The sequence below is a fragment of the Cyprinodon tularosa genome, unplaced genomic scaffold (assembly GCF_016077235.1).
Source record: "Cyprinodon tularosa strain WSP-4 unplaced genomic scaffold, ASM1607723v1 ctg551, whole genome shotgun sequence".
Lineage (NCBI taxonomy): Eukaryota > Metazoa > Chordata > Actinopteri > Cyprinodontiformes > Cyprinodontidae > Cyprinodon > Cyprinodon tularosa.
The window spans coordinates 336138-362232 of NW_024039287.1; the positions used below are offsets into that span (position 1 = coordinate 336138).

The 26095-nt window shown below is 38.0% G+C and overlaps 1 protein-coding gene across 4 annotated transcripts in view; it reads left to right on the forward strand.

Moving 5' to 3' along the window:
• The window catches only part of adarb1b (adenosine deaminase RNA specific B1b), a 181738-nt gene that overhangs the window by 106608 nt on the left and 49035 nt on the right, over positions 1-26095 (forward strand). For 3 of the 4 annotated variants that reach the window (XM_038305083.1, XM_038305081.1, XM_038305082.1), the window contains one exon: positions 8919-8954. Coding sequence is in view for 1 of the 4 variants with exons in the window: in XM_038305080.1 (XP_038161008.1) it covers positions 9723-9822 (100 nt within the window). In the remaining 3 variants the exon portion in view is untranslated. Of the gene's footprint in view, positions 1-8918; positions 8955-9550; positions 9823-26095 lie in introns of those variants that run through there. The other variant, XM_038305080.1, reaches the window with a different exon arrangement.

Consider the following 26095-nt stretch of genomic DNA (forward strand, 5'->3'; position numbering starts at 1 on the left):
AGAGGCAAAAGGGCAAAAAGAATAAAGCTGAAATGCAGAGTGGGCTAAATGACTCGCATCGTGACGACAAGCTACCAGAGATGTTCTACTTCTAATGGCTGTGACTGCGTGGCTAGTTTGGCTAAAATCAGGTTGTTGGATAGAAACCTGCAGAAAAATCTGGTTTATAAACATGTTTACTTGAAAGGCTCAGCTGGAGCTGGGGATTTGAAAGAATTGGCGGCTGGCCAATAGAGAGCGCTAGGGCGCCGCCCCACACCCAATGACCCTGATTAAGACACACATTTTTATTATTTTTTTATAATTTAATTTTAGATTAAAACGTCAAATATTTCAAAATATATCTGCAATATATTATAAGCGTCATTCCATTTTTCGTCAGATCGGTGACTTTTTTCCGCCCTAGGGCGCAAAATCTTCGCCCGTTGACTCGTTAAATGTTGTACATGCGCAGTAGCTCCTCTGCAGTACAAAGTTACGGGAGAGCTCGCGTCGCAGGTCTGATGCGCCCCGAGGTGACAGGAAGTGTATTTGCTCACTACCTTCTGCCACAGCACAGACGTTTTCTGGGTGATTGACAGTTCGAGTCGCAGGGATTGGAGACGTATTGGAGAGAAAGAGGGAGATAAATAGTGCAAGAAACGTCATTTTCCATGACCTGGTTTAGCAAGAAGCCTTGGCTAGCAGCATCTAGCTTTATTCTGCTTTCCCTGCCTCCTTTTTTAAACATCAAGAGCATGGATAAAGCATGGACGAAGACAACTAGGACTGATTTAAAGCACTTTTTAGAAACGTCAAAGAGGAATGAACAATCTGGGATTCACATGGAGAATAATATATTAATAATGTAATACTTTTTCTAGAGATTTAATTCGCATAGTTGATCATAAATAAAGACCTTGTCAGAAAATAAATAGTTGTTATATAAAAAAATATATAAAGCTGACTAATAGATTCTCCATTATTAAACTGATATATAATTTTTGTAGGTTTGTGACATCATATTGAACCATGCAAAACACAGATTTACCCTCACAAAGCCTCAAAAGGGCAAAATTTACGTAAAAAATTTTAAACTGTTCATGAAATTATGTTTTGTTTTTATCTTTTTTGTTCTTGGCATTCATATAAATATACTAGTGTGATAATTTATTGTATGTTTGTCTGGATTTTGGTAAACATCTACATTTGAATTTATAGTCCCCCCTGGAGAAAACTCCGCCAGCTGCCACTGCTTTTTAACTTTTGTACATAATCTAATAATGGGAAGAAAACCACTTGTATCGGACTTTTATTATGCGGTACATGGATTTCTAAGTGTAACTTTTTTTTTTACTTATTTGGATTAATGCCATTAATGTAACTATTCTGACTGACTGCTGTTATTAGTTGGGGATCTAAAAGAAGCAGAAAAGGGTAATTGCTGTTATCTATTTTAATGCATTTTTAGCGACCCTCTCTTTTTTTAATTTTAAGAACTGTGATGCACAGCTGGTTTCTCTTACACAGTTAAATATGATCCTGTTACCAATATGCCATGAAGAAGGAATTAATCCCTCATGCAAAGCATTTTTTAACTGTTTTAGAAAAATATTTTGCAAATCGATTAATCGATAATTTTTTTGATTAATCGATTAATAATCGGATAGTCAAAGGTTTCTTAAAGATTTTTTACCGAATTAAACCATGTGGAACTAAATGTTTCCATTTGAGGAGTTCTGGGTAGAGCATATTGATGAATGAAAAAAATTTTTTATCTTAAATGCAAAATGTTGATATGTATTTTTACAATTCGGGTATAATTACTGCTCTAAGTCTGTCGCTCTGTCAGGCATGTTTTAGAATCTCTATACTCAAGTTAACATTAATAGATTATTAAATTAGTAGCCCTAGTTCAAAATATCCACTGATGCTGCTATTGACAAATATAAAGTATTTGTTTACCTTAATCCCCAATTTTGCATTTCTATAATTCAACAGCTGCATTATAAACGGATCCCAGGGGCAAAGAGAGCTGTTGGGTAAGACAATAGGAAGCCTTACAGCAGCCATTCAGGAAGGTGATTCAGCTTAAAGTGTTGGGAAAGATGGTCACTTTCCTTTCCTTGTCAGCTGCTTCTAGAATTCAAAGCAAAACATTCAGATTGGTGCACGTGGACTGAGAACGGCTTCTAGGTCAGTTTGTCTGATTGCTAATTCATAGCCCCTTCTCATCCACTTACTTTTCCATTCCCTCCCTTCTTACATTCATTTTGGCGGAATAAACTAATTTTCATCCATGTAGTCATCTTATTCATGTTGATTATCTTCAATGAATCGAGGCATAAAATGACCCTCTGGCTTTATAATAACACTAATTCCCCTTGATTCTTGTTCTGATGCATATGTAGGGTGGTTCATGTTACATAATCTGACTTTAAGACCCCTGCTCAACCATAATCAGAGCTAAATATCTCTGAGGATTCCTCCAGCTGATGGACAACATCCATCTGAGTCAGATTACCACATTTTCTTGCAGTAGGTTTTGTGCAGATTCTGGTTTTTAAAGAAGGCATGAAATCAGTGAATGTTAGAGGAAAAGGCCTTTAAGAAGGAGCTGCACGAAAATCTGGCATCAAAGACCAAAAGTAAGAAACTGCCAAGAGGAAAAATAATCTGCAGCAACTCGGAGGAAGATGTCAAAGTGTTGGAGCTGAAGACTAAACCTGATATATTTTCAAGCTTTTTCAAATGCAAGGGAAATAATAGCAGCAGTGTCTCATGTAGACAGAAAAGGTATTTAAGAGCTAAACAGGCAAACTAAATTAAGATTTATGAATGAGTCAAATGGATCCTATTTATTTAAGGGTTTATTGACAGTAAATATGTTGGTTCTGTACCTTAACAGTGAGGCAAAACACTCAAATTGAATTCTTTAGTAACCGAACCATATAAGGGAAATTTTAGGACAGCTGATTGGTGCAAGAATTAAAAAAAGTCTGTTGAGGCAAACTAGCCTTCTGCTGGCTGACTATAATCTCTATTTATATATGATTGTGGTTTCTAGCTCAGCTGTAATTTTCCCTGTGGTAGTGCTGCCATCTGGTGGTCAAATCCAGGTAAAACAAAAACACTACCTTGCACTCATGAGTTTACAGAGGAAAGGTTGGACGTAGTCTCACAGCGTCCTTTTAAACAAGAAGAGCTGCTGATTTTGTCTTGTTTGGATCTGAGCTGAATGATGTCACAAAACTTCCTAATAATGGATTTAATAAATGTAAGGCATATGTTAAAAAAGCAAAGTAAACGCAGATGTTTGGAGTTTTTATTCAAAGTTATTCAGATTTTTGTTGCTGCACCCAAAGATAGGTCAGAGGCAGGGGAGGGGCTTAATGGTGTGTGTGGCCAGTCGTTACTAAATCACTGGCCTAATTTTTGGCAGAATACCGCGAGCCATGGTTTACAGTTACGCTCTCCTCTCATCAGTTGACTGATTTTTTTTTTTCCCCTTTTCTTTCATAACCCCCAGTTTGTAACAAACTCATCCTCTCCAACTCATCCCAGTCCAAAGTTGTATCCTGTTCTTTTTTCTTTTTGGCCTGTGGTTGTTCTTCAGACTGTCAGAGATCTGAGCAGAGATCTGCAGCCCTTCTGTCTCTGCTAATCTCTCACACTGTCTCCCTCTCACCAAACTGGAAGCAGAAGATGAACATCAGTTGCCGACCTCACAGAGCAGTAAGCCTCCACTCTTGTCTGCCTGGATGTTCGTTCTGCTGCAGGACACGTGTAGAACTGTTTGCTCCTCCACTTGTTTTTCTCTTTGACTTGAGGATAACTCCTTGATCTTTGAGTTTAAATAAGGCTACAAACTTTTTCTCAGAGGCTCATCAGAGTCTAAAGGTTTGTCTTCTTTGCTTGTTGTTGTTGGTTTCTCTATCAGCCCAGTGGCTGAAGAGCTTCTATGTTGCGGCCAGTTTTTTTTATGTATTTTTTAGTATTTTGTATTAAAAGTACTAACTGAGGGGCATGGCATCTGACCCACTTCTACTGCTTTTTGGTTATTCTATCCCAAAACTGTCTCTGGAGCAGCACACCGGGTCCTTATTAGATAAGGGGTTAAAACCCTTGAAATAAATTATTTTTTTGTATTATTTCCACTTATTAAACAGGGGGGAAAAATCTAATTTGAAAAATGTTCGTTTTTTTTTTTGTAATCAGCATTTTATCTATTTTTTTGCAATAAAAAATTTTTCGAGCCTATAGCTTAGCGAAGGAATTGATTTTTTTCTTCTTTGATTCTTTACATCAGCCAGAAGACTGGTCCTCTCCTCTCCACAACACTTTTTTCCAGTCTTCCTCTGTCCAAAGTCTGTGTTCTTTTGCCCATCTTAATCTTTTTCTTTTACTGGCCAGTCTCAGAAATGGCTTTTTCTTTGCCACTCTGCCCTGAAGCCCGCAGCCGCCTCTTCACTGTAGATGTTGACACTGGTGTTTTAACGGGTACTATTTAATGAAGATGTCAGTTGGGGACCTGTGAGGCGTCTTTTTCTCAAACTAGAGACTCTAATGTACTTATCTTCTTGCTCAGTTGTGCAACGCGGCCTCCCACTTCTTTTTCTGCTCTGGTTAGAGCCTGTTTGTGCTGTCCTCTGAAGGGAGTAGTAGACACCGTTGTAGGAAATCTTCAATTTCTTAGCAATTTCTTGCATGGAATAGACTTCATTTCTAAGAACAAGGATAGACTGTCGAGTTTCAGATTAAAATTCTCTTTTTCTGGCCATTTTGAGTGATTGACCCCACAAATGTGATGCTCCAGAAACTCGTTCTGCTCAAAGGAAGGTCAGTTTTGTAGCTTCTGTAACGAGCTAAACTGTTTTCAGATGTGTAAACATGATTGCACAAGGGTTTTCTAATCATTAATTAGCCTTCTGAGCCAATGAGCAAACACACTGTACCATTAGAACACTGGAGTGATAGTTGCTGGAAATGGGCCTCTATACACCTATGTAGATATTGCACCAAAAACCAGACATTTGCAGCTAGAATAGTTATTTACCACATTAGCAATGTATAGAGTGTATTTCTTTAAAGTTCAGACTGGTTTAAAGTTAACTTCATTGAAAAGTACAGTGCTTTTCCTTAAAAAATAAGGACATTTCGATGTGACCCCAAACTTTTGAATGGTAGTGTGTGTATATATATATATATATATATATATATACTCTAATCTTTTGAAGGCTGTAAATTTCTCTCTAATCTGACTTTAAAAGCTGGAGAGTTCAATTAGAATTTACTGTACCTAGATAAAAGTGGAAGCTTTTAATAAAACTTTTTTCAGTCGTCCTCCATCCTTCTTAATAGATTTAATTGAATGTCTTTAGAAACATTTTGGGGGGGAGAAATGTTCCCACTTGGTTTATTCTTAGATCTATGTGCATTCTAGTTTAATATTCTACAAACTGACCACAGTAGCCTGGATTCCTTCCCTCTAAAACAGTTTAAGAGTTTGTTTTTGTCAAGGATATAGTTTCGCTGTCAAACCACAGCAAAAGACCAACCAGTAGGTTTGTTGATGCTCCTCTAACGCAGTCTGGATGATGAACTGCGTGGCTACAGCTGCTCCCCTCATGTCAGCTTCAAATGCCCAGACAGACGGCGCACTCACTGACTGGGGTTTCTCACAACTTTTACTATTTCACATGCTCCTTTGACTTTATTGTTGCTAGCTCCCAGAATTTGTATGGTCTATAAATTTTAAAATCTGAAGGAAGTTATTAGTCTTGATTTGAGAAAATAAAGCGGCTCGCTCTCAGACTAGCTGCAAGCGAACATGAGCCTTGGCCAGCCGAAGTTATGGTTGGCCCGCTCACAGAAGCATGGCTTAATTTGCGTCCAGAGTGTATTTACGTTCATCGTTTGCTTTCTCATACGGATTCTCTGTCCCACAAACTTAACCTGAATCCGCTGGCCTGCCTCAGCTCTCCTGTTTCTGCAGACGTTCCAGACACTCAAAGCATATTTAATATGAAGCAGTTGAACATAAAGAAATGCTACAGCTTTGATCTCTTATGTCTCATCATTATTTTCAGAAACCCTTCCTAACTCCTCCTGTTTGCCTCACCGTCTTCATTTCCTCGCCTCTGCTGAGCTTCTCTCCGTTTCTTTATCTCAAGTTCTCACTCCAGAGTTTTTCTCAATATCCTCGCCTCCTTTTTCTTTGTGCTTCTTGAGCTTCAGTGTCTCGTTATTTCTCCCCCTTCTCGCTTTGCATTGCTGCAGTATCATCCGTGTTCTAGGGCGCTATATCTGCAGAGAAGACAGTAGAGCTTTGAGGCCTTCTAGTTCTCATATCTGACTGTAGATTCATTTAGTTTTAGACTTTAGACTTTCAGTTTTTGTTCATTGGAGAAGAAAGAAAAATAGAAAATATGTATTTAACAAAGCAACTGATGGCAGCCGTGCTGTTAATGTAGTGGGATCTGTAGACCAGGGGGGTTGGAGTCATTGAGGGCTGATTTAATGCCTTGTTAATTACTACTCTGCAGGCTCGGCATTATCTTATGGGTGGCCCTCTTTTTAAAAAGCTTCAACTGTATTTTAAAGGTAAACGACGGCAGATTTGTGTTTGTTTTTTTCTGTATTTACAAGAACTTGTCAGAGGCCTCTGAAAAAGGAGCGGGCCCTCATCATTACAGATCTGCCACCATACCTACACTGCGAAGACGATCTACTCTAGAAATAAATAAACATTTCTTAAATTAAGCGCATTTACCCTTAATTTGAGTAGGTCAACAAAATGGATCTGCCAATGGAATGTGTTTTTTTACTCTTAAAATGAAATAATTAGGGATGCACGATATAATCGGCCCCCTATCGGTATCGGCCTTAAAACTGAATATCGGACATCGGCCACCCCACTGATATTTAACCCGATATTTGATCAGCTTCTAAGTTTCTAAAGTCTAAAAAAAAAAAAATACTACTTCTTCTTTTTTCTCAAAAACTTCTTTTTTACAGACTTAAAAACTTCTAAAGATGAGGGAAAAAACATTGATACATTAAAATATCACAATATCTTCATATGCTGATATATTGCCATTTAAAAACACCATATCAATCTCTTTTACTAATGAAATATTGCTATATGTCATCGTTATGCTACGAAATCCCCCGAAAATTCACGAAATTTTGCCATATTTTTATATGTTGATATATCGACGCAGTATCGATCTATTTTACTAACAAAATCTCACAAGAATTTGCAAAATATCACGGGAGTTTGTAACAGAACGATGAAATTTCACGAGATTTTGAAAGTAAAATAGATCAATACCGCGTTTTTAAAAATCAATTTGATATCAGCTATGAAAATATATTTGAGTATATTATTTTTCAAAGTGTCAGAAATGGATAACAAAACTGCTATATTCAATGACTACTTATTTTTGTCCAGCTTTAACATCGGTATCGATATCGGTTATCGGATACATGAGTTTTAAAATATCGACATATTGGATATCGGCCAAAATCCCAATATCGTGCATCCCTAAAAATAATTAGATAATATGCACTTGATATTTTCTTATTTTAAATGTAAATTGTCTTTTTCCATTGGCAAAGTGTCTCACTTTCCTTCTCAATTAAAGAACAAATTCAGTGAAAGAATGAGGAAGGACACTTTTACACATATTCTTTCTTGAAATACTGCTTGAAGCATCAGGGGTGTCTGGTATTAAAAGGTCTTAATCTTCGTCTGACCAAAGTGCACAGTATTCAAGGGTAGGGCTGAACGGTTTTGCTAAAAATCCAAGATGCAAATATTTTGATATACTGCAACTACGGTTCTATTTCGATTTATATATGCACCAATTCAAAGCTTGTTTGCTTCCATTGTTGTAGGAATTCATTGTAACCTTTTTGTGAAAAAGGGCTCACAAGTATTGCATGCATGGATCTTGCTGCAACTCTGTCTAGTTTTCAGTGAGGGGAAAAACTGGACTGAGAAATTTAGTGTCTTGTTCTTGTTAAATGTAATGCAATGTTTTAAATTGTATTTATTTTGCAAATGCAATTATTTGTCCAGCCCTATTCAAAGGTCCAGTAGAGTTTAGCAAACTTTTGGGTTTCTTATGGTGATGTAAGGACAGAAACATCCCTTTCCTTCAATGTGAGTTTCCCCAAAGAGTTTCACACAATCACACCATTAACAATAATAAATGAAATAAAAAAGGGTAGATCAGAAACATTCTAGAAAGTTCTCTAAAGACAATTGGTTTTAATCTAAATTTGAAATTTTTATTTATTCACCATGAGTTGTTAAAAACATGACTTAGCTTAAAACAATTGGAACAGGAACACATCATGGCATGTTTGAAAACTTAAGAACAATTAATTTCTCTATTAATCTGGAAAGTAGTCAGTGAAACAGCTTTTAATCTTAAGATGCACCTCTAGTTTTTATTTTACTTTTTTATTAAAGTTATTTCCTTGTTCTATCTTTTTAGCCACATGTTACAGGTTTATGTAGATCTTGAAAATATTCCTCTGGCTCTTAATAAGGCAAATTAATATGAGTAACTTCTATTGATAAATGCATATTTGCACAGGATGAATAAAAAAATTATCTTGTCTGACCCATTTTACTGGTAACAGTAAGTCATGGAGATATTAAAGTATATTAAAAATGTGGAACTGCTTAAAAAAAAAAAAAAGAAAATGCTTCTTTACATTTTGTTCTTTTTTAGTGACAATAGCATGAGTTCATTTATCTTCAGGTCGATTGTATTTTTTCTGGGTTGCGTATGTCCTTTTTCTGCTCCAGCACATCTGCAAAACTTTGAAAACGTTTTGTTCCAGACTTATAACAGAGACGTGTCAGTCCTCATAAAATCCTGCTGCGTGATTAATCTGGAAAATCTTTGTCTCTGTGTCTCCAACAGGTTTTTCCAGTCACAGACCTTCTGAAGAGGTCAAAGGTCAGTATTGATCCTGCCTTCTTTCCCCCCCCACCACATAAAAGTTTAGAAGCCTGTTGTTATGAATTCAGGTATGCAAAGTTTAGTTTGCTGCAAATGGTTTAAAAATGCAGTTGTAGCAAGAGACCACTAGAGGGCAGCACAGTATTTCTTTCCCTTTTATGGTGATAATTTCCACTGGATGTAAGTCAGTAAATAAAATAAAAAGATCTAAGATTGAAAGCAGGTTAATTTATCCTCTGATCGAGACTGTGTGTCTTTGTTCTTTAATAAGCGGTTTTTGTGCTGCAGTCCTGCAGTCATGTTTACAGAACAGAAGATTTTCAAGAGGGATTTTTAACAGACATCAGTTGTTTTCTTATTTTTTGCAAAAGCTAGAATATGTGAGCTTCCATTCCAACATAGGTTAAATCCTAAGAGTCTGAAGGATGAGTCTCCTCCTTCTCCTTCCTGCTCTACTCCATTGCCTCCCCTCTCTGGCTGCTGATAGGGCAGACATGGAGTCAACAGAGGAGAGAAGCTTTCCGGAGGAGGAGGGAAGAGAGGGAGGGATGGAGACACAGTTTGGATGTGAGGGTAGAAACAAAGAAACGCTGCAGGTGTTGTAGAGTTAAGCATATGTCTGTTGCACGACTTTACTCAGCGGTGAAGTGTGATTAGCGGCGGCTGTCAGAGGTTCAGGACTGGTAGACTGATTCCAGCTGAAGTTTTACCTCATCCTTCAGCAGCAGTTAACTTGATTTTAGAGAGTATCCTGGGGTTTAAATCATGGCCCTATTTACCAATGACGTGCAGAGTCTGGGCTCCTATTACTGCCTGATCCGACGCAAGTTTAAGAGGAGGCGGAAGAAGCGCTCTGAACGCAAAGGTAACCCAACACAGTTGTTGCTTTCAGCATTTATGATCCTGAGATGCAATGAAGTGTGCAAACCTTCAAAATGAAGCGTTTGGTGTTGTTTCTTTGGTGACATATTGCTTTCTACTCCAAAGTAAAACACAGTCCAGAATATTTTGGTTCCTCTTTTTGTGTTTTATGTATATTGATTGATGTGTCGTATATTTCTGTTCTGTTAACTTTAAAATGTAGGACTTGTCTGATTTTGTTCTTTTCCAACTATGAACAGTCAAAGAAAGGAAAGAAAAAGGTTAGGCTTCTTTCCTAAAGTAAATGTATAACTGCTCAAATTGAGCTTTTGTTAGAAAATCTGCCTATTTTTATTTTATTTTATTTTTTCGGTCAGCCAGAGTTAAGTTCCTCTTACCAGTAGCAGATTTAGATTTGAAATCAACATGTAACCTAGAAGTTTGTTACTCATTGGAAATTAGAGTAAAACGATAAAAAACCTGCTATTTTATCTTTATTCATTACTGTTTATATAATGTTTATATCATTACTGTATATATAATAATCCCTTTTTACTAATCAGGTTGAAATTTCTTTTTCTAATTAAAGGAATTAAACTCTTCCTGTAATTCCTGTCCAAGCAATTTACTCTTGGACAGGTTGGAAGTCCTCTTTACCATTACCCTAATCTGTAGCTTCCAGTCCAGATTATCCGTCCCACTCAGATCAGGACTCTGAATGGACCATTGCAGAACGCAGATATCACTACCAATCAGAAGGGGGGTGTTGGTTGATTAAAATAAGGCTTTGGCTCAGTGGCAGGGTGAAGGTTTGTATTCAGGTTCCTCTTGTCTCTTGACGGCTCCCTGTTAATCCCAGGTAGCCCACCAAACGCCATAATGTAGCATGAATGTGTCTGCATTATAAATAAATCTTGTTTTTCATGTCCTGTGCTTGAAAATGAAATAGTTTCCAGGTTAATATACATAAATAGTCATTCCTAAAACATTTCCTAAATCTGTAAAACAATCTGCTGTCTTAATAAACCAAGGAAAACATTAAAAGACTGTCAGAAGAACATTTGGTCAACACCAAAACACAACAAAATGTGTTGGTTTCAAACATTAGAAAAATGGACAATTTTAACCCCAAAATAAAAAGATAAAAGATTAGATCAACAGGTTATGCATTTCAATTGAAAATATAGCAAATGCCAAATACATCAACCTTGTATATACATTATGTTTTTAATCAGTCTCTCCAAGACAGGATGTATTTGTTTTATAACAGAGATGTAAAATTGTCTATGCTGTAAAATGTCAGTGAGGATCGGAGCTCCGGATCCTGAGATTGTTAGAGAAGCTGCTCTGAAGTTTAAGCAGATTTTTGTCGCAACTTTTTCTAAACACAGTTTATAGTTTGATCTCATAGTTGATCAATCTAATAAAATCGGTTTCCATTCCTGTGGGGGAATAGAAGCTGGTTATGAAAACTTCTTCCTAAAGAACTGACTGACTTGGTTTGTCCTGATTTCTTTACACAAAGTTTATTATTTTATTCCAAAGCTTGAAAGAGAAAAGTTTGGTTTTGTTTTCTTCTGTGAAAAGCAGAACATGAATATCGATTCCTTTTTTTTTTTTTGCCTGAAGAGACTCCAGAGATCGGTTTTCTTTGTCTCCTTCCTCCCATCCTTCCCTTCCGTCTCTCCGTGAGCACAGCGGGTCGTGGCTCATCATAATTGAAGTTGAATGACGAGAGCCCCTCAGAGCTCTGAGCCTTTCTCTCCTGAGTTTGCTGCTCTGCTCGGGGGGATTAACCAAACAGAGAAGGTAGTAATTACTCAGGTGGCCACAGCTCACCGGCAGTAATAGCCATGTCTCAGCCACTTGCTTTGACATCCACCAACCCCCTCCGTAGCACCACCTCACCTCTGCCGCCGAGTCCATTCATCCAACTAAACCTGCCTCTGCTGAAGGGGCATTTTTTTGATCCTTTGATTTAAAAACTCCAGGTCTGCTCGCTCCGAGTGAATATGTCTATCAGTATTACCCAGCTCTGTCTCCTGACTCTTCTTTTTCTCCTCTTACGCTTATCACCCAGGAAGGAAATTTACACTTTTCAGGACTGCGAAGGTGACGAGGAGACAGGAGGAGTTTTGCTCCATCTCAACTTTAGCTTTCCTGCATTTTAGCTCCGTCTTAAATTCCTGGGTTTGCAAAATCTAATCAGAAAATTTCCCAGGTCCATGTATGGATTTTTTTTTGTCAGTTTGTAATCTAGAGATGATCTTAACGTTTTGCCATCAGTGATGTTTGTGCATCATGGATTAGCTCAGCTCCAAGCAGCAGCAGACGTCCCTGTTATCCCTGTTTTATGACAACAGCATGCAAAACGCTGAGACCCTCAGGCGGCGGGTCGGAGAGAGATTAAAGGATACGGTTGTTCCATTGATCCAGTCTAAATCCAAACCTCAGTATGATAGAAATGCTGTGATATAGACTGAGGCGACATTTTTGGAGAAAAATAAACCAAAATGTTTCCAAATAGTTCAAAAGCTTGATGAAATCATGGAGAGATCGACTTCACGGTGCTTCTTTGGGTTATTGGATCATGGGTTGTAATGTCGTCGTTTTAAAAAATAAATCTTGTCTGATTTTCGTGCACTTAAAGTTAAACTTTACAAAGATTAAGAGCCGTTTATTTATTCATTTAGAAATATAAAAATTAAAACTAAAGATTTATCTGAAGGCAAAAGTACAAAGACTGCCCTGAAAATATGTAAAAAAAGAAAAAAAAGAAAAAGAAAGTAGCCAAAAAATTAAGTTTTAAATTTCATGTTTTTTTTTCTTTCTTGTAGCTACTTAAAGTGTCCCCTCTGATTGAACCTCATCAATCAGCACAACTTGTGCCTAAAATGCGACTTCAGGAGCAGAAGTGTAAATGGTAACCGTCCACAATGTCATAACAAATAGAAAGATTTAGTCTGGAAAAGTTTGATTTTATTGTCAAAATATCTTTTACCAGTCACACTAACATTCGCCTTACCACCTAGCTAGATATTTTAATAGCTTATGTATTGTTATTCATCTTTTTTGCAGAGAGGCTCTAAAGCAGGAGCAACCAATAAAAAAAAAATTGGCGGGGTCCGAATAAAGAAAATCATCAACCAGTAAAGGTCTGGAGACATTTTAAATTATTACTTTATACAGAATCTAACACTGAAATAAAAAGCAGGTTATTTTATGCATCCATGTTATACATTGAATAATAAAAAATAAAAAATCTGTAGTGTTTTTTGAAGCGGAGAACAACAGTCGTTCAGTTTGGCGTATAGACAATTTCCTGATTCACATATTTTATAAAACACCTGAACTGACCATTTTCTTTTTCTTTTTTCTGGCTTAATGAAAGCAGTTGGCTTTAGGCTGACCTGCAAGGCTTAAACCTGGTTTGAATTGAGAAGAAGCCATTCTAAAGCACATATCAAGGTGCTCTTTTTGAGCTTGGATCCATATTTGTTTTTTAATTCTGTTCATGGTGGAGAATCCTGCTTCACAGCAGCAGGTTAAGCCAAATATACTCTAATAGTGCAGGGTCATCTTTGAGCACACCGTTTCACTTTTCTTTCATCAGTTCACCAGTTTTTTCAGCAGTCCTTACTTTCTCTGCTCTCTTTTTCTCATAATCTTCTCCTTTTTTCCTATCGCCAGGCTTTTCACAGGTGAGGTGCTGCTGCTGCTGCAGTAGCAGCAGCAGCAACCCAGACTGACAGAAGCTCATTGGCTAATTTTTATCACGTGCAGCCCGGTGCTGGATGCGCCGTACGGCTTTTACCATATTAACTGAAGAAGCAGCGCAGAAGTTAGACACTGTCGTCGGACAACATCGAGTAATTTATAAATGTTTTAAATCAGTTTGGGTCCGGATCAGCCAGCAGGTTGGGTCCGGATCCCGACCGCGGTCCGCTAAACCGTGACCTCTGCTGTAAAGTAATTATGATTATTGGAACTTTTTCTTTACTTCAAGCTTTAAACTGAATTTAAAGAAAATTATCATATCGTATTATCATTTACTTTTAGATATGTTGTTTTTTATGTTTTGTACAGATGTGTTGATGACACAGTTCTCTGTTGCTGCTCACCTTTGGTTTCTGGATATAATCTAGGCTGATATATCCACCGGACTCTATGTGAAGTATTGTGATTTAGTTCTCGGGGCAACTTGAATAGAGTGTGTGTGTGTGTGTGTGTGTGTGTGTGTGTGTGTGTGTGTGTGTGTGTGTGTGTGGGGAGGGGGGGCTACATTGCCTGATGCTTCAAATCCATCGCTGTGAGGAGAAAGACTTTTCCTGCTGCAAATTTTCCTTTCTTGCTTTTTCTTCACTTCGTCGTTCACTACTCCCTGTATTTTTCCCCAAGGATTTATAAATATTTCAATAGTTCTTATGAATGACTTAATTTATTTCTCTGTTTTAAAGAAAAAAATAGATTAGCGGGCATCAAAGAAAAATTTCGATAAACTGATTAACATTTGACATCCACACCAGAAGGAGCCCAATAGAAAACCTGTTCCCATTCATTTATATCAGATCAAAAAAGAGCAGTTGATTGGTAGCAGTGTCTGGCTGAGTACTGCAAACATAGCGCCGCTTTGTCATAATAAGAAATGAGTTGTCTGCCTGTCTCAATGTAATTAGCTTTGATTAGCATGCTGCTAAGATTGTGACAGACCGTCGAAGGGGGGAAAAAAAGCGGCACTGTAGTGGGACCGCTCAAACCGCTGAGGTTTGCTTAACTGACAGTGAGACATTTCAAATCTCTGTAGGGTTTTTAGACAAACTTTATTAGTGTGGCTGCAAATTGGTATGAATAAGGGACTGTATTGCTTTTATTATCATGTGTTGTTTCTAATAAATACTGCCTGCTCTGGAGAGAAGGAGGTAAATCTTCACTCCTCCTCTTTCCATTCATCTCACAGTCGTCTGTCACAACCTTTTCCATCCGGCTGAGGTTTCCCTCCATGCCCTGTCCTAGCTGTCCATCAATTCCCCCTCATCTGTTTGACAGCAGAAAGGCCATGAGGTATGAAATTCGGCTCCTGCGTGGCGGTGTCGAAGTTTCGGTCCCACATTAGATTTTACATGAATCCATCCACAGCTTTGCTGCATCGTAGCTTCAGAGCTCCCCCTCGCACATAGCTTCACAAACATGTTGAAGTGAATGTGTGCACACACCACCTTGCAGCATCGTTTCACCGGGCCTTGAATTTGATAAACGATGGTAGCTGTTAGGCTTCATGGAGATCAAGTGAAGGAGAACAGAGGGACAGAGGAGGTGGGTATGATTCAGTCCAGAGCTCTCACACTAAGACTGACCTCCCAGCATGCTGCTTAACAACACTAGTTTAAATCCTGGATGGCCGTTAACTCTCTGGTTTTTGGCCTTCGACATACACTGAGCTACTAAATAGAGAAAAACATGTTGCAAAGGACCAACAAGCAGGTTTATTTATATAGCTTTATTTTTGCACAAAATAGTTCAAAGCAATTAGCAGGAAAAAGAAGGAACAGAAGTAAAGAAAATAAACTTAAAAAAATAAAGATGGTGATGGGACAACAACAAATAAGCAACTAATAAAAAAGAAAAAAAATTGGTAAAATGCTGATTCAAATGGATCCAAGAGTTTCTGCACATCTCAGGTTTTCAGACGGTTTGCTCCAGAGCTGAGGAGCATTATGACTAAATGCTGCGCTAAAGTTTAGTTCTGGTTCTGCAGAGTCAGGGACAAAGTTGTAGAGAAGTTTAAAGCAGACTTGGACCATAAAAAGATTTCCTAAGCTTTAAACCTCATATCAAGGTCTGTTCACAAACTGAAAGTATATGGCACAACTGTTGGTGTATTTGTTTAATGAAGGATGGCCATCAGTTACTACCAGGGTAGAAATCTTTTCTGAGTTCATCTCCAACTGAAAAAAACACCATGATGTATAAATAGAAGCATACATTAGAAGCACTATTATTATATTTCATACAGCCAAGGTTTAAACATAGGAGAAACACGCACCATGTTGTCTCTGGTCACAAGCAGAATGTCCTTATTAATAATGGATTTCTTAAGCTTACATTAAAACAATGCATCATTTTTTGAAATAACTTCATATCATGTGGAAACATATTCCATGGAGAGATGGCCTCGTATTTAAATGTGCTTTTTAAGGCATCAGTCATTGGAAAGCAAAGTATTAAACCTATTTGCTACAGGTAGGTTGTAGTTTATAGAACAGGTCAAAGGGTTAAAGTGAAGCCCAGATTTTATCTAAAGACACCACAGAACAACACAGCAATCTATCTTTGACTTTCATCCATGACACTTTGTGATGCCACACAGCAACACTGATCCAAAATGTACATCCCTGTGCCAGAATTGCTGCTCGTTTCTGAGCTATCTGGAGTTTGCTGAGATCTTTTGAGCAACATTTAACCGTACAGTTGGGCAGTAGTCCATGTGATATCAGACTAAAGACCTTATAAACTATAAACCTACCAAGACAAGGCAGCCCATCTAAACTAACAGACCAAACAAGTAGAACAATGTTAGATGCTGCCTAGAGGCCCATGGTGACTCTGGAAAACTGCAGAGATTCACAGCTCAGGTGGGAATCTGTTCATAAGACAACTATTAGTTGTACATTGGACAAATGTGTTCTTTATTTAAAAAAAGTGACAAGAATAAAACTATTGTTTAAAAGAAAACCATAAGAAGTCTTGTTTTCAGTTGGCCAGACACCATGCTGGGGACCCAGCAAACATGTGGAAGAAGGTGCTTTGGTCAGACAAGACCAAACTGAACCTTTTGGCTAAAATGCTATATGTGGTAGAGACTTAACCCTGTATATCACTCTAAACACACAATCCTCACTGTCAAATATGGTGGTGGATGAATCATGCTCTGGGGAGGTTCTGTTCAGCAGGGATCAAGGAAGGTAGTCTGAGTTGATGGGAATATAAATGGAGTTAAATACTTGGCAATCTTGGAAGAAAACCCGAAATTTCTGACTGGACAGAGGTTCCATTGGGGCAGTGACCTTAAACATAAAGCCAGGGCTACAGTGGAAAGGTTTAAAACAAAACCTTTTGTGTATTAGAATGGCCTAGTCGAAGACCAGACCTAAACCCAGTCTGTGGTAAGCGCAAAAAATTGCTGTTCACAAACACGCTCAATCTAATCTGACTGAGCTGGAGCTGTTTTGCAAAGAAGAATTGAAAATATCTGTCAGTAGATGCATACAGGTGCTGGTCATAAAATTAGAATATCATGAAAAAGTAGATTGATTTCAGTAATTCCATTTAAAAAGTGAAACTTGTATATTATATTCATACATTACATACAAACTCATATATTTCAGATGTTTATTTTGTTTAATTTTGATGATTACAAATGACAACAAATGAAAATCTCAAATTCATCATATCAGAAAATTTGAATATTGTGAAAAGGTTCAAAATTGATGGCCCCTGGTGCCACACTCTAATCAGCTAATTAACTCAAACCACCTGCAAAAGCCTTTCAGTCTAGTTCTATAGGCTACACAATCATGGGGAAGACTGCTGACTTGACAGTTGTCCAAAAGACGACCATCGACACCTTGCACAAGGAGGGCAAGACACAAAAGGTCATCGCTAAAGAGGCTGGCTGTTCACAGAGCTCAGTGTCCAAGCACATTAATAGAGAGGCGAAGGGAAGGAAAAGATGTGGTCGAAAAAAGTGTACAAGCAAGAGAGATAACCGCACCCTGGAGAGGATTGTGAAACAAAACCCATTCAAAAATGTGGGGGAGATTCACAAAGAGTGGACTGCAGCTGGAGTGAGTGCTTCAAGAACCACCAAACACAGACGTATGAAAGACATGGGTTTCTGCTGTCGCATTCCTTGTGTCAAGCCACTCTTGAACCACAGACAGCGTCAGAAGCGTCTTGCCTGGGCTAAAGAGAAACAGGACTGGACTGCTGGTGAGTGGTCCAAAGTCATGTTCTCTGATGAAAGTAAATTTTGCATTTCCTTTGGAAATCAAGGTCCCAGAGTCTGGAGGAAAAGAAGAGAGGCACTTCATCCACGTTGCTTGAAGTCCAGTGTAAAGTTTCCACAGTCAGTGATGGTTTGGGGTGCCATGTCATCTGCTGGTGTTGGTCCATTGTGTTTTCTGAGGGCCAGGGTCAACGCAGCCACATACCAGGAAGTTTTAGAGCACTTCATGCTTCCTGCAGCTGACCAACTTTTTGGAGATGCAGATTTCATTTTCCAACAGGACTTGGCACCTGCACACAGTGCCAAAGCTACCAGTACCTGGTTGAAGGACCATGGTATCCCTGTTCTTAATTGGCCAGCAAACTCTCCTGACCTTAACCCCATAGAAAATCTATGGGGTATTGTGAAGAAGAAGATGCAATACACCAGACCCAACAATTCAGAAGAGCTAAAAGCCACTATTAGAGCAACCTGGGCTATCATAACACCCGAGCAGTGCCACAGACTGATCGACTCCATGCCACGCCGCATTGCTGCAGTAATACAGGCCAAAGGAGGCCCAACTAAATACTGAGTGCTGTACATGCTCATACTTTTCATGTTCATACTTTTCAGTTGGCCAACATTTCTATAAATCCTTTGTTTTTATTGGTCTTCAGTAATATTCAAATTTTCTGATATGATGAATTTGAGATTTTCATTTCTTGTCATTTGTAATCATCAAAATTAAACAAAATAAACATCTGAAATATATGAGTTTGTATGTAATGTATGAATATAATATACAAGTTTCACTTTTTAAATGGAATTACTGAAATCAATCTACTTTTTCATGATATTCTAATTTTATGACCAGCACCTGTAAAGCTAGTAGAGACAGCTGGAACATGAGTTTGTAGTGAAGACCATCTAGCCTGAGATTGAAGATCAAGACCAAACCAATAAAAATTTCCTAAACATTTGGTTGTTAACGTTTAAAGTAAACCTGCTGGTGGCAGCTTATTGGCTAGCTAACATAAACGGGGATTTAAAAGTTGCACATTGTCAGCTAACTGGCTACAACCTTGTTTGTATTCATGCAAACAGGCTTCCACTCGACCAATATATCTGATTAAGGTTAGAAGAATGCATACATCTAGCTTCAGGCAGAAGGAGTAAAGGTCTTATTCACTTATACCCCTTTCCCACTGACCAAAACAAGCAGTTAAAAACCCAGGAACAATTGGTTTTTGTCTATGCCCTGGCTCCCTTCCATCTTGCTCTCCATTGTTTACTCTCCTGATTTCTGTCGCACTGGTGACATCAACCCTAACACAGCATGATGGTGTCACCAGACACGCAGCCACGGGGGGACAGAAGCCATGGGGTTAGATGCAGCCCTTACTGCCAGTGGGAAGGGAGTCAAAATGCTGATTGACGGGTAAAAACATGCATAAACCTGGTATTTTCAGTGAGAAAGAGGCTGTAGTGTTCCTACTTTCTACATTGGCAGAAAAAACAATAAGCCCATTTTTTGCAGTGGAAACTATTTCTCCCTGTTTTCTCATCACTCATATTCTCACCTTCAGCATGTAGGGGCACAGGTGGCAGCTTTGACATTTTTAGATTTAAAAGAACACTTTACTGGTTGCATTTAATATGAGCAAAAGTTTAACACCAGGTTGAAGTGAAATGAAAAGCAAAGGGAATTTTTGCTGCTGGGTTCTTGATCTACATCGGGAAAAGAAAATCAGTGTCTGGAACAATAACCAAGTATATATGTAATGAAGACCGACAAAGCTTAGACTTTAAAAACGCGGTATCCATATTATTTTTGAAGGCCAAAACATTCACATTCGAAAAGATTTTTTTCCTTGCCTTTGATTCTCTCGCCAGGGGTGTATTTTAGTGGCTTCAGATAATTAAACTCAGGGGAAAAAGCAGAGTCTTTGTAGGTATGGGAAAGAAAGAAATAGGGCTACAAATGTGGGTTTATGATTATTTAATAACTATTTTCTTAATATTGCGCAGCCCCAGTTTTAAAGATGGCATTATGGAGATTTAATAGGATGTTTTTGTCTTTGTTAAAAATTAGGCCTAGGTCCATAACTAAAAAAAATTTATCCCTAACTGTTCTAGACAGATTTAAAAAAAAATATATGTTAATAAAAGTGACTTCAGAAAGCCAAAGTAGAGGAGTGGCTCCTAAGCAAATCCAAATGTTTGTCCGATTGCTTCATCAGTTAATGATTTAAAGGGTATCGTACTTTTATCATTAACAGATCCAGGATCTGCTCCTGGATTTAAACCGTAATGATCCTGCCGTTGGTTCAGGTCGCTTCCTGCTGTGCTTTGTCTCCAGTATCAGTGTTCTGCTGTTGCCTTCATGTCAGTTCTGATACAGAACTCCCGCTGCGTTTTTTTTTTCATGAACATGTGAGCTCTCAGGAGCCTCTTACCGGCGAGCTTATTTTGCGGCTCTGAACATTGAGCACAGCATCGTCGGTGGCCCTCCGTGGGCCGAGCCCGCTCACACATCCAAACATTCGCTCATTTTCAGACACACTGAAACGTCCACTCTTTTCCCCACAGGCAGCCTGTACCTATGCTGTGTCATAAATCAGAGCTGTCAAATAGATTTTACAGCACCTAGTGAAAAGAGGAGAGGCAGCCACCCAACAACCTTGAAAAGATGGAAGAAAGCAGGAGTAGAGGAGTTTTATTATTATCAAAGCTGAAGCCTGGACCAAAGGAATGTATGAAGAAAGATGGGGCAGTTTTTCATGAGAGAACATGGATGGCAGCAACAAACAAGGAGAAACTGGCATTGACTACAACAAGCAAACACAAAGCTTGAGGTTCACCTTGGGAGGCTTTTGGTTTTTCTTCCTTTATATAAGTATTTTATGATCATTTCTTAATTAAACTGCAATAAATATGTTGTATAGACTTTGTATGGTTAGTCGATCCCTCTTTATACCCTTAGATTGTGCGTCCGCTTGGTTGGGAAGTTGATGATATGATAAATTAGTCCTCAAAAAGTACAAAGGAAAATCAAACAGCTAAAAAAGAAATTGACTTTGTAAAAGCAGAATTAAGTTTATCACTAGTTGGAAACCAGATATTTCAGCTGTGGGGAGACTAGAACAGTGATGTTGTTGCTTCTTAGGGTGACTAAGTCGTTTTCAGGTTCTTTAAGAAAAGTGGATTATAATTTTAGGAGAAGGATTTAGTATGTCCTCATAATTTTTGTCTGATATTAACATTTATTTGTGAAATCGGGGGAATTTTCTTGGATTTTTATAAAATTTGAGTTTTACATAAATCTGAGCACAAGATGAACCCCACATGGGTAGGAGGCTAGCTTGTTTGGGGGGGGGGGGGGGGGGGGGGGGGGGGGGGGGGGGGGGGTTGTGTTCATAAATTTTAAACTCAAGTTTAAAAAATATATTTTGTTTAAAAAAAACAACAACAAAAAACGTTTGAATAATATCTTTTGCGACCTTAATGACCAAGACCACTTGAGCAAAAAGACTTGAAGCCTTAAAGTTGTAGTGTTGTTTTAATCAACGATCCTCCTTTTTTCATTACAATAACAAAAACTGATGAGCTAAACAGAATTCTGACTTTCTTATTTTCAGAATTCTGAGATTAAAATCAGAATTTTGACTTTTTTCCCATACTATACTGAAATAAAATTAAGAAATCAGTTAACTTTTTTTTTTTTTTTTCCAGTGGCCCTAATCCTCTTCTGTAAGAAGCTGGTTATTTGACATAGTAAAGGTTAACTTTTTTGCAACATAAAACTAGACTAAAACCTTTTAAAGTTTTAGTAGACCATAACCGACTAAAATGATCACATATCACATATATCAGATCACATATAATGACTAAAATGTCACTAAGACAAATTATAGTTTTCATCCTGAAGACTAAATCTAAGATGGCTGTCAAACACAAAGGTTATCAGTTAGTGCATCTCTATAAATTACCAACTCATCTCCATAAACTTGATCACTTTTTTTAAAAATTAAAGACCCAAATATCTTGGAATATGAATAAAATAAAATAAAAATTTAATGAATCTATTTGAGTGTAATAAATGATAATCTAAGCACGTTTAGTCCCATTCTGTTTTCCGGTAAAGACAAAAGGTTTTTCTATCCATCATTGACTTAAAACCCATTAATCTTTGTATTAATTGTTATAAAAGCATTTCTTTATTTTAATCTGCTTATCTAAACGTTGGGTCTCATCAATATTAAATGCCAACTCATAGGGGTCTATAGTGGAAACCTTGACCGCCATTTTTATTAAGAGCTCATTATCTCAGATAACTTTCCTATCTGATGCTATGAAGTCTGTGATTGGAGGAGCCTCATTGGCTGTCAGGATCTGAGTAGCAGCCTCTTAATATGCAGAGTGGAGGGAAGTACGGACATCCAGCAGTGGGGCTCAGAAGGCAAATCACTTCTGGCAGTCTAATTCACCCATCATTAGAGGGGCCAAATTGAATAATGGACTCAGAAGTGAGTTGCGTACGTGTGTGTGCTCATGTGTAAGTGTATCTGATGAGGCTGAGAGAGCCATGTTGGGTGAACGTGTGTGTGTGAGGGTGTTCTGCAGCCCCTTCACTTTGGCCCATCAGTTTCAATCTGGTTGGACGACAGGCGTTCCTTCTTGGTGCCAGGACCCCTCTCCATTAGGCCACCGCTGCCCACACGTGTACTCCATTAGGCGGCATTACCTGGTCCATCCCTGGAGACGTCACCTCTGGAGGGTGGAGGCTGGTGCAGATCAGCTCCTCTCTTCACGCAAAAAAAAAAGCTGATTCTGTTTCTAATAAGATTCTTCCTCCTTCACACTTTTCTCTCTGTAATCACAGGCCTGCCAGCGCCTTATTGGGAAAAGTAATGGGATAGTCGGACAATGACAGTGGCTCTCACTTATCTAACCGCATACATCAGCAGTAATGATGATCCCGTGCCTTTGATTGAACCGTTCCACTGCTTTAGTTTCTGTCCTTTGCTTTTAGTCTCCAATTAATAATTTTTTTATTGTCGACCATTTTTTTTAAAGTGGACCTTTTTTTTCACTTTTAGAAGTAGATTACTGGAAGACATGAAATGATCCCTTCTTTGTTGACACATCCTTAATTTTTCACTGTCAAGTTTTAAAAGTTAGGACATAAGAAATTAGTAAATATCCAAACTAGGGTTTAAACAATTATTCGTGATAATCAATAATGGGAATATAATGTCAACTAATTTAGTAATCGATTAACTGTTAACTGGAGTATTACTTAGAGCAGTAATTATACCTAGATTGTAAAGAAATGGTAAGAAATTTTGCATTTAACATGAAAAAAACCTTTTTGTTTGTCATTATGCTCTATCCAGAACTCCTAAAGTGGAAAAGTTTTAGTTTCAACCGGTTTAATTTTTTAAAAAATCTTCTCTAATCAACAGATTAATCAAATTGGAAAATATTGTTAGTTGTGGCACTAATCCAAACAGAGTGAAAAGATTAAAACTTTTATTTTGTAATAGCTAAAAATGTAAACCTTGAACAGATTTTTTCATAACACACTATATAATGGCTTGGATCCAGCTTGATGAGGATTGGAAAAGTTAATATTTTTTTAGTTTAAGGCAGAAATCTGACAGAAATGAAATGGATAGGTCCACAGTGGCTGCCTGGTGGGCCTATCAGTCTGTGTTAGAGCCACTGAGAGGGTTGTCTCACAGGTGGGCTCTCCGGTAACAGTCATTTCCCCGGGCTATTTGTCTCTGTCCAGTTTCTTTTCCCTTCCTTGCCCACTTTTCTTCTTCTCTCATCTCCTCCTCTGCCTCATCTTCGATTGCTCATTTCAGCCTCTCATTCTTGTTCGATCCCTTCCTTCTCTTGTAAGACTGATTCTCTGTATTTCCCAGTCTCCCTGATTTAAAACTTTTCCCCTCTAAGCAAAGAGCACATAGCACCGATAATATAAACAGAGATTAAAACATTTTCCACTTTATTCAGTCCTTAACAAGGGCCGGTCCTGCTAATGGCTTCTGATACCCTTTCAAAAGCATTTTTATTTATTGACGGATGTTTTTTTTTAAGTTTCACAACACCTAAGGTTTTTATTTTTTTCCCATACAACAAGCCTAGCATATTTATAGCCATTTAATCATACCAATACCAATCATTGGGAGATGGTTTAACCGATCCCCAAAATGTGCTGCCAATTTTTGGGGCCGATATTGCCACTACTTCTCCATTTAAATTATACAAATGACACAATCATAAATGTTACACAAGTTTCAATTTAAAAAAAATAAGAAACATTTATTAACAACTCCAACAAAACATTAATAATGGATAGAAAATGGAGCGAGAAGCAATTCATGCACTTCACATGATCTCAAGGCATCAATGATCCCCTTATCTTTAATTTAACATGTTGCTCAGACAAATAGAAATGGGTAGAGCGCAAATCAATCAAGAACAAAAAACATCTATGTTAGGTAGACATAATCTAACAGTCTGTATTTTTGTGAAGAAACTGGGGGGGGAAAAAAGGACAAGAAGACATTATCATTCAGCAAATCATCAACTGTATCCAAAGTAGAAGAACATTATGTAATGGATGAGTAGTTAATATTATTACAGAATATGATTTATTTTGCAAAGAAGTCTTGTAATAGATTTGTCTTATTTAATAGAATAACAGCCTGCTCGGTATTCTCCGACCTCAGACATCAACCAGGCACATCACATCTGCCACCTATTTGAAGTTATGTTCTCAGACCATTCTCATGAAACCAGACAGAATGTGAGTGAAATTTAAATATAGAGAGATATTAAAACAGAAATTATCTTGTTATCAGACAAGCAAATAATCATAGATTACCTAGCTGTAAAACTGTTGCCTATGATGGTCTTTAAGCCCAAAGAGCCACACTTTCCTCATCTTCCTGGCATTTATTTTGCCATGCGTCAGACTTTACCGTCTGCAGCCGCCCAGCTAAAAGCGGACCATATAAAGCCTGTAAAGCAGATGTTTACCCCTGGTTTCCTTGGTAGTACTGGTTTTTAGTACCTACCTCATGTATATTAACACCTCACCCAGTGCTGGTCTGTTGTAATAACATCAATGTCCAAAACAAATAAATCGGAGCTCATGATGTGTTTAGTCTGTTAAACCTCACTAAATGTGAGACGGAGCTTTGGAACATAATCAATTCAACAACAACCCTGCTGAGATCATTGTTTTCTTTGATTTAATTAGTATGTTGAGAATTTTTTTATCCAGGGTCTGACATCACTGCTGTAAAAATCAGTGCAAGGACCCTAAAAATGACGCAAGTTTTCTAAGAGTATCATGTCTGCTGCTTGGTTTGGTAAGATAGAACTATATCTGTTTGTTTCTTTCATTTAAAGTAGATTTCACAGCCATCCTGAAGCATAACTCTCTGTCCCTCGGTGGAAGCAGCAGCAGCAGCCATTTAGCCGCAGCTTCGTCTTTGGTCCAGCAGTCATGCTGTATGCCCTCCCACAGTCCTGCTGATGCTTTAGGGAATCACGGCCATTCACTCTGATGATTTATGACCCTACCCACAGCCAGTCTAAGAAGCTTGTGTGTTTTTTGTTAAATTATTAAATGAACTTAAAAGTGAGGGAGAGACACAGAAAAAAGTGTGTGAAGTAGGAGAAACAATGGAACATTTGTGCCCAAAAAAATAAGCATAAAAAAGGTTGATGTTGGTCTTTATCAGTGAAACTTGTATCCAAATTTTTAACAAATCACACATGAGACTGTACTATACATCAAACTGATGTTACTCAGTCCATTACAGTTTTCTATGTTAAAAAATACATTTCTTTCAAAAAAAGCTTCCAGCCCCGGACTAGAGTCTACTTATATCAGGCTTATGCAATGACAGGGTAATAGAGTACTGATGTGCTTCATGTGCAGCACTTCTGGTGCTAAAATTCAGAATATAAAGGGCTGCACTGTGTGCTGGAAACACTGTCATGTTAAGGTTAAATATTGGTTGACAGTAACTGTTGCAATTAAGCTTCATCATGATGTTCCCATCACTCTATGTGTGCTTCAGCTTCTAAGATACTAAAATATAAATCAGATGTGAGCAGGAAAAGCCTTTTTTTGTCACTACAATGGATGTTGGCAGGGCATGAATACATGCCGCTCAAACGAAATCTCTCCAAAAACTACTGATGTGCAGTTTTAATCCATATTAGTACTACAATTATGATGATAATTCAGTATAATTTGGACAATATA